Source organism: Myxine glutinosa, chromosome 7, assembly GCF_964187855.1.
Source record: "Myxine glutinosa chromosome 7, kmMyxGlut1.1, whole genome shotgun sequence".
NCBI classification, from domain to species: Eukaryota; Metazoa; Chordata; class Myxini; order Myxiniformes; family Myxinidae; genus Myxine; species Myxine glutinosa.
In genome coordinates this window covers 14,492,375-14,501,875 of record NC_136267.1, presented here as the reverse complement: position 1 = coordinate 14,501,875, position 9,501 = coordinate 14,492,375, and the positions used below count along the sequence as shown (strand labels likewise).

The window sequence follows — 9,501 nt, the reverse complement described above, 5'->3', positions numbered from 1 at the left end:
AAACATTTTGTTACCTAGGAGACATGCTGAATGGAGAAGGTGGATCAGACTCGGCAACAGTTACTCGAGGGAGATGTGCATGGAAGAAGTTTCGGGAACTGAGTGGCGTGCTGACGAGGAGGGGAGTGTCGTTGAAGCTGAAGGGAAAGGTGTATGCTGCATGTGTGAGAAGTGTTATGATTTATGGGAGTGAGACATGGGTAATGAACGTAGAGCAGCAACGAAGGCTGGAAAGGGTGGAAATGCGAATGGTTCGGTGGATGTGCGGAGTATCGTTGAGAGAGAGGAAGACAAATGATGAATTGCGAAAGATGATGGGAATAGAGTCTGTGATTGATGCTGTGAAGAGAAACAGGTTGAGATGGTTTGGTCATGTGTTGAGGAAGGATGAAAGTGACTGGTTGAGAAGAGTGATGGAAATGAATGTAGAAGGAGGTCGAGGACAGGGAAGACCGAGAAAGACTTGGCTAAAGATGGTGGAAGAAGAAATGCGGGCAAGGGGGTTAACAAGGAGAGACGCAGAAAATAGGGCAAAATGGAGAAGATTGTCATGGGAAATTGTCATGGGAAATTAGCAAGGCTCACCCCCGCTCTTGCAGGGAAAATGACCTTCAAATGCCTGTTGTTGTTGTTGTTGTTGTTGATGATCTGTTCCTCTCAGGGCCATCGTTACTCGTTTTGGGTAATAGCCCCTGTTGGACTTAGTCTGAAACGGGGGCATGTTGGCATACACTTGCACCTCTTTATTTTACGATCTGATCAAAGATGGCCGAGTGGTAGACTGGCGGCCATTTTAGTTGTATAAAAAAAAAGGAAAAGCAAAAAGACCGATATTGAACACGTCGTCAACCATTTGCAGGACATGCATTTACCGATCTTACTCAATCTTGGCACACAGATAAGGAATGATTGCTTGCACATGTGCATCATTTTTTTCTCGAGATTAGATCCAATATGGCCAACTGGCAGCCATTTTGTTACTTAAACATGTCCCCTTCCATTTCCAGGACATGCATGGACTGATTATGTTTAAACTTGGCACAGACAATACATGAGTATACATTTGCAGAAAATTTCGTTTTGTAATCCAACCAAAGATGGCCGACTGACAGCCTTCAACTCCGTGCAGCAAAATTACTAAAACCACATCGGGGTTTATGTATGACATTTTATGTCTTTTTCTTCTTCTTCTTCTTCATCCTTATGTCCATCTTCCCCACACCCTTTTTTTAGTTTGTCAACTGAAGGCTTTTGTCGTTCAGCTCCTCTACGAGCCTCGTATAAAATCTGCCAACACATCGGTTTGAGCCAAAACAGTGTTCTACTCACATTTTATTCTCATCCCGATAAATGACAGTATAGAACAATTTACAATCAATAAAATGCAGGCGTACAATGAGGTGGAGTGGAAGGAAAAGTTTTGTTAACAAGTCGCATCAAGACAGCCGTGAACCTGAAAGGAGTGAAGAGAGGACACAGTAACAGAGGGAAGAGAAGTTGAAAGGAGAAAAAAAAAGTTGAAGTTTTTTTTTATCGATCCACCTCGCCAAACACAATGTCCTGAGTTCCTGCAACACAACACGTGGAACTTTAAGACGAAACATTCATCTCTGAGGAAATATCACATATTCACATCTCGAATCAATTTGCCGGAGGACATTGCTCAACGACTCGTCTACCGAAGAACAGTCCAAGCAAAACTCCATCGCAGCAATGAGTAACAAGCAGGGACTTTTCAGGATCCAAGGCTCATGGAAGAGTCGTTACATGCAAACAGACGTACTTGTACCGACTGGTAGACTGGCGGCCATTTTAGTTGTAAAAGTCCAAAGCCGATGGGAATGGCACCACGTCGACAGAGCACACTGAAGATCTACATGTTAATGTGAAAGCTGCACACTCACCGATAATGGCGACGACATCGGCCAGCATGTGTCCTCTGGACAGCTTGTCCAGACCAGCCTGGGTGCGGATTAGGACATTAAATTGGTCACAAAGCAGGAAGAGGCGTAATCCACACTGTCCAAGGTATCGATACGTTGTGCGACTTTGTCCGATTCTCGGTGTCTAACCACATCAGCATTTGATGTACAAAACCTAATCGCTTCCTCAACCACAGAAGCATGATTTTTTCTGAGGAAATAGTCCAATTGCAAAATCTAAACAAGAACGACTCTCAATGGAGTGCATACCTCCACCAGGTTGAACAGTTAGCATTTGTATCCCACTGATAGGCCGGGTCTACATCCAGACATGAACCAAAATCTAATCGGCTTATCTTTCCACCTACCCAACTCATCCGTCCATAACTTTTTGATATATCCTGCTATGTATCGTTTTTGGCCCCATCTATCAATGGCGAAGAATCTTTTTTTATGCTTCCGCCGACGAAGTCGCTGGAGGCATTACATTTTCAGGTTGTCCATCCGTCCGTCCGTCCGTGATAGGTTTTTGTTACAGCAATAACTTAACCCTGGTGTTGGGCTAGCGGCTAGGGTGCCAGCTTAGGATCCTGGGATCCTGGGTTCGAATCCCGGTCGATCGCTGAATTAACGCCAGGGGGGTTGACTCAGCCTGTCATCCTTCCGAGGTCGGCTAATTGAGTACCAGTTCACTGGTAATTCCCTGTTTGTCGTAAAAGGCGACAAAAAGGGTTGGCGGCAGGAAGGGCATCCGGCCGTAAAACATTGCTTCAAAAAGGGGACCGAAAAACAACAACAACCACGGTCCCCGAAAAAGGCCAACCCCCGCTTGCGGGGAAAAATGGCCTCTAAAGGTGTTTATTTTTTATAACTTGAGAATGGCTGAAGGGATCTTAGTCAAACTTGGCAAAGGTATGTATAATGAGGTAAAGATCAACTGATCAGCTTTTGGGGTCATGAGGGCAAAGGTCAGAGGTCCTGTTAGGCAAAATCCTGTTACCGCAATAACTTGTGAACCAGTGATGGGATTCTGACCAAATTTGGTACACGTATGGAGAATGATGTAAAGATGAACTGATTAGATTTTGGGGTCAAGAGGTCAAATGTCAAAGTTTGTAATAAGTATAACTTGAGAACGGCTGAAGTGATCCAATTCAAACTTAGTACAGGCATTTATAATGATGTAAAGATTAAGTTATTCGATTTTGGGGTCAAAGGTCAAATCTGTAATAGGTCTATAACTTGAGAATGGCTGTAGTGATATCATTCAAATTTGGTACGGGTATGTATAATGATGTAAATATTAAATGATTAGAATTTGGGGTCAAAGGTTAAAGGTCAAAGTCTGTAATAGATCTATAACTTGAGAATGGCTAAAGGGATCTAATTCAAACTTGGTACAGATATTATGTATAATGATGTAAAGATTAACTGATTAGATTTTGGGGGTCCTGAGGCCAAAGTTCAGAGGTCATGTCAGGTAGAAATGTGAACTTGTGAACAGCTGAAGGGATTTAAATTCAAACTTGGTACAGGTATGTATAATGACATAAACATGAACTGATTAAATATTGGGGTCAATACGTCAAAGGTCAGAGGTCATGTCAGCACATTTTTACCTAACTTGGGCACAGCTGAATGGATTTAAATCAAACTTGATACAAGTATTATAATGATGTAATAATGTGGGTGGAGGCATATAAGTCGACGTCGTGACGTCAAGGTGCCGTGCTAGTTTTGAAAAATCATCAGATCCGGTTCCAGATCTTCACCAAAATTTAATCAATCAGTCATCATCACTTTTTATTAGTCATCATACATTCTACCCCCCTTAATTCACCCCAGATCCACTTTTTTGAAATACCGACTTCTTTCCTGGACGTCCTAGCAGTGTCCATGTGTTTTATACCTCTCCCTCCCACCCCCACCCAATCCCCCAGCCCTCCCACAGATCTCCCGATGTCCCTGCTCTCAAATGTTGTACTTGTGTGCTTCCCTCTCTCTCCGCATCTTGTCTCCCGCTCCCCTTTTCATATGTTTTATGTGTCAGTTTGTCTTTTTGTGATCAATGTTAGCTCTTACAAGCACCTTGATATTGTCCACAAAAAACAAAAAAACAACAAAAAAAACACACCTACGCTGTCCACCAAGTTTTGTCCGAATCCATCAATAACTTTTTGAGATATCCTGTTCACAGATAGACAGACAGACAGACAGGGGGTGAAAACACAACCTCATACACCTTTGATGGCGGAGCTAATGAATGAAAGTTGGTAACTTTGGTGGTGGACACAAAAGCGTCAAAACCTGCACCAATGTTGTAGCCGTGCCACCTCTGGTGGTGTTTCTACAGCATTGCTAGAGCTGATCGACAAGCCAAACCCTCTGCTGTTGGTTTACATTCAAGATCCCAAACCCGAAGACTATCACTTCCATTTAATGCAGCCCGTCTTACTACTGTGTTACCTCCTCCTGAAAATGCAAGCGGCCTTTTCAGGAAGTAACAGGCATTATCTCTTGTTTTGTCTTGAAACCAGTCCACATCCACTATCATGTGGTCACCCAACTACCAGAAAAGTCAACCACATTTTTGGTTTTGACCGTATTTGTGGTGAACGTGACAAAAAATCCCCTCTTACGCAAATCCCAAACCACCCTTTTGAAGTCTCACCAGATGAGCAAATCCAGGAGCTTTGATCTTACAGCGGTACGGTCGGCTTGTACCGTCCGAGACAAGATATACACCAAATTCGCCCTGCAAAAAAAAAAAAAGTGATGTGAAGGCCTCAACGACACTAACATGCACTCAGCAACATTGAGGCTCCCATTCTCTACCACACTCAGCTGTGTAGCTCAATACAAGTTAGTCCTACCTTTGGGGCTTCAATGGCTGTGTAGGTAGCACCAGGTGGAACCTGGTAACCTTCAGTGTAGAGTTTGAAGTGATGGATTAAAGATTCCATTGAAGACTACAGGGCAGGCAGAAGGGGAGGGGGGGGGGGGGGGGTGATGATGCACAAGTAAACACCAAAAAAAAAAAAAAGAACGAACATTTATCGTTAAAAATGACGGAGCTGAAAAACAAATATTGCACATCAAAAATAGCAAAGAGCTTTACAGGTGTCCGACCTTCATCTCGGAACGCTTTGGAGGCGAGATCTTGGCATCGTCGACCTTGATCTCACCCTCAGGCATGCGGTTCAGGCACTGGTTGATGATGCGCAAGCTTTGCCGCATTTCCTCCACTCGGATCAGGTACCTAAAGCAGCACGACAGGACACCATGGGGAAGATTGTGGCACCGTCATCATTTACGTTTGCCAGCATACCTCTAGCCTAACCTAAAGCAAGAAAATGCATCCAATAAGGTCAAAGGCCACAGAGGGCTGTACCATTTGAGAATAGAGAGCACATTTCTCTTCTCGACAAGACCCACCTGTCGTAGCAGTCTCCATTTGAGCCAATGGGTACATCAAAATCGACCTGGTCATACACCTCATACGGTTGGGTTTTCCGCAGGTCCCACTGGATCCCCGAACCCCTGAGCATCACACCACTGGACATGCACAAGCACAACTGCATTATTGAACAGAACAAGCAGCAGAAAGATGATTCTGACAAGGATAATTACCAAAACTGTGAAAACGTTTTTGGAAGTCTCATAGTGATATACAGACTTGGCATTTAATATGGAATATTTTTTGGGTGGGGGTGAACTTACTTTTCAAGATGTCTTAGAACCAAAAGTTCATTGGAATTATGTTGAAATTATTCTAGATTTTGTTAATGTGACCTTTAAAAGAAACAAAAACCACATTTGACAGTTCGAAACAAATAAATTGACCCTTGAAAGTGATGAAAACTGATATCGAACTCAATTCATGGACAGTACTGTGTTAAACTTCTGTACGTTTTCCAGAAGTATGTCTTTATTTTGCACATTAGCCAAAATTCTTTTTAACAAAAACAAAAGTTAAATTACGACTGGGATTACGGACAGTAAAATTACAGTTCAGTACTTCGTGTAACCCCCACGAGCATTCAGGAGAGCACGTACAGGTTGAGGCATGCTGTTCACGAGATTTGCCAAGGTTTGGACAGGAATCGCTTGCCATGCAATGACAATAGCCTGCTGCAATTCACACACAGAGGTCGGCTGCTGGTCCAAGTGGTCGATTTGACGCGTTAATTCTGCCCACAAGTTCTCTTTCGGATTCATATCCGGGGACATGGCAGGCCACTCCATATGCTCTACACCACGGTCAGCAAGAAAGTGTTGGATCATGCGAGCACGATGAGGCCGTGCATTGTCATCTTGGAAGACAAAGTTTCCTCAAAAGGTTGCACGAGCAAATGGAAGCAATGTTTCTTCCAGAATGGCCCTGTACTTGAACTGGTTCAGGTTTCCATTCAGAACAACCAGGTCAGTTTTGCCCCCTGCATGAAAAGCAGCCCAAACGGTCACCCTACCACCTCCAGCTTGGACTCTTGGCACTATACAATCTTTGTTGTAGGCTTCATGCACTTGTCTGCGCACTCTGACGCGGCCATCTTGACGATAGACCAGAAATCTCGACTCGTCACTGAAGGTCACGTGATTCCAGTGTCCTGGCTGCCATTGACGGTGCTCTCTGGCCCACTGCAATCGGCGCTGGCGGTGTTGTCTGGTCAGGCATGGCTTTCTCAGGGGACGCCTGGCACGATAGCCTGCTTGAACCAGTCGTTGGTTGACTAGCCTTCTGGATACAGGCACATTTGTCAGTTGCTGCCACTCAGCCCTAAGCCGATTAGCTGACTTGGTACGGCCATTGCGGACTAACCGGTGCAGCTGGTGATCATCCCTCCTTGTGGTTCTGCGGGGACGTCCTGGCCTCGGTATTGGAGTAGGGACAGCCCTCTAAGCATTTCGTTTCAGGATCTTTGACACCTGACCTTGAGTGATGCCATACTGCCGAGCAATAGCACGCTGTTTCATGCCGTAATTTCGTAAAGCCACCACTCCATGACAAACAGCATTGTCGAGTTGACGTACCATCTCCAGAGGAAGCGGCAATAACTTTTGGAGACGTGCAGCAGTTGTTTTCCACTAATACAGAACGCAACAACCCTTGTATACCCGACTGTGAAGCCAATCATCAAATGCACCTGTCCGTACATTTTGCCACGCCACCTGTGATATAATCCTGTTGTTGACTTCTTGCTGCGACAGACAATCAGTGACATGGTTCTTTTAACAAATAAATCACCAAAGTGTAAAAGAAATTCACCAGATTGATATACTGAGTTCAGAAAGTAAACCCAAGTCAAGGAAAAAAAAAATTCCATATTAAATGCCAAGTCTGTGTTTAAAATCATTATAATTATTATTACCTCTGCCATCGAAGGTGGATAGAGGTCGTTTTCACCCGTCTGTCTATCTGTCTGTCTGTGAACAGGATATCTCAAAAACTTGTGGATGGATTCAGACGAAATTTGGTGGAGTGGTAGCATATGCGACAAGGACGAAATGACTAGATTTTGGTGAAGATCTGGATCCGGATGCGAATTTTTTTTTTTTAGCGATTCTTCACCATTGAGAGATCGGGCCACAAACGACAAATAGCACGATATCTCAAAAAATTGTGGACGTCTTATGACAAAACTTAGTGGACAAGTTGGTTATGCGACAAGAACAAGCCGATTAGCTTTTGGCTCGGGTCCAAATACAGATCCGACCAATTGGTGGATATAAAATGTAAACTGTTCAGTCTGGTGGAGGTTTGTTCTCTACCGAGTGCCGTTCGAGTTTCACTCGTCTCCACAACCACTGAACTCATAAAATTGGGGTTAGGGTTTAACAAAGTCCCCTTGAAAAAAAGAATAGTTTATGTACCGGGACAAATCAATCACCTCGATGTGTTTTCGTTTATGGCAATAAAACACCTTAACACTGGTATACCTGTGCCAACGTAAATACATGAAAAGACATTTTGAAAATGTATTTTACATGAAAGGGTTTGCAGTGCAAGTATAAACTAGCAACAGACCGTAGTCATCAAATGAAGATTATGGATCTTAACTCATCATGGATCTTAACTCATCACCGATCTCCACCACACCGATCCTCAACTTATCACCCTTCCTTCAACTCACCTTTCCTAAGGGGGTATTTATTTGTTATGCATGAAAATGTGGTGCAAACCCTCGACCTCCATCCCGCAAATCAAAATACGCACACACGAGAAGCCTCTCCCTGCTCCACATGCACACCAATACATGGGCGGCCCTTTCAACCATCCACTTCCTTTTGCACTCGAAATGTCTTACTCATAAAAGCAATTCCCCATATTTATGCGATACTCCACTTATTATTCCAAATGAAAATTAGGCCCAACTCGTACACACCTGCCACACCACCAGGCACCCTCCAACCAACCAACCAACCAACCAACCAACCACCGTTTAGAGGCCATTTTTTCCCCGCAAGGCGGGGGTTAGCCTTTTTCGGGGACCGTGGTTGTTGTTGTTTTTTGGTCCCCTTTTTGAAGCAAGCACCAGGCACCCTCCCCAAGGAATAAACTGTTCCATCCTCTCTACCTGCTCTTCATGCACTTTCCTCACCTGAACCCATAGTTGAGCGCATCTGCTGCTGATATTACACCGATATTCACTGTACGGCCTTTCCAGATACGATTGTTGGTGAGCATCTGAAACAAAACAACACTAAATAAATAATAATAAAAACTTGTCCAAATTATTTAATTCCCACAATGCAATATCCACGCAAAATTAATTGGGATGCCCAGGCTGCATTCTTATAACACCTCAATGCAAAGCAGTTGGATCCGTGCATCACTTTCTCTTTGAACTACCACTACCAGGTAGTGGCCAATGGCGGCACAACGTGCATCGAAGGAGCAGATATTTACAAAATAGAAGGCAAGGTTTCATAGCCTGTTGTGGGTTGACAGGATGGCCTAGACGTACACACTCTCACTTCTAATCTGTCCAGCCTGAGTTTGAATACCGACCCAGCTTTAAACTTTCATCCTGGTGTTTTACAGGCAGGGTGATCCATCAACATGTGTGCCGTCCCTCGGATGGACGTTAAACTGCACATCGCATGTGCCGGCATCCATTAGTCAACGATAAGGATCCCATGGTGTTCTTCATGAAGAGTAGGCGAGCCATCGCCGGCATCATGAACAAATTACCGATCCCTGCTCTAACCAGCAGAGGGCATTGCATCAGTGGCACAGCCGGGCCCCTCAGCCAATGACGCTATCCCGCAGCCTTGTGCTGCAATACCAATTAAGAGGAGGAGCCTGTTGTACACGATGTCATGCACATGAAGAAAGAAGAAGTATGCAAAGACCACGACTAGAAAAGGCCCTGTGACGTCATAACACAAGCCTGCGTCATTTTCTCACCTCCTCCATCTCGTCGATCCTGAGAGAAAAATTCTTCACAAATTCATAAATGTCATCCATGAGCCCCAGTGGCATGTCCTGCCGCAACACACGATAATGTAAACATTGCACTTGCAGCACCGGTGAAAGTGTTTTCACAATGAGTGTCAACCGGTACAACCAAAACCGAAT

General features: G+C 44.3%; 1 protein-coding gene across 1 annotated transcript in view; it reads right to left on the bottom strand.

Annotated features, from left to right (window-relative positions):
• Positions 1-1,314: 1,314 nt before the first annotated feature.
• The window catches only part of NDUFS2 (NADH:ubiquinone oxidoreductase core subunit S2), a 41,076-nt gene continuing 32,889 nt past the window's right edge, over positions 1,315-9,501 (bottom strand). Inside the window, exons 8-15 of the mRNA XM_068121837.2 lie at positions 9,331-9,408; positions 8,522-8,607; positions 5,358-5,477; positions 5,052-5,181; positions 4,796-4,891; positions 4,594-4,677; positions 1,905-1,962; positions 1,315-1,568 (exon numbers count right to left, since the gene is read on the bottom strand). Coding sequence (XP_067977938.1) covers positions 1,531-1,568; positions 1,905-1,962; positions 4,594-4,677; positions 4,796-4,891; positions 5,052-5,181; positions 5,358-5,477; positions 8,522-8,607; positions 9,331-9,408 — 690 coding nt within the window. The 3' untranslated portion in view covers positions 1,315-1,530. The remainder of the gene's footprint in view (positions 1,569-1,904; positions 1,963-4,593; positions 4,678-4,795; positions 4,892-5,051; positions 5,182-5,357; positions 5,478-8,521; positions 8,608-9,330; positions 9,409-9,501) is intronic.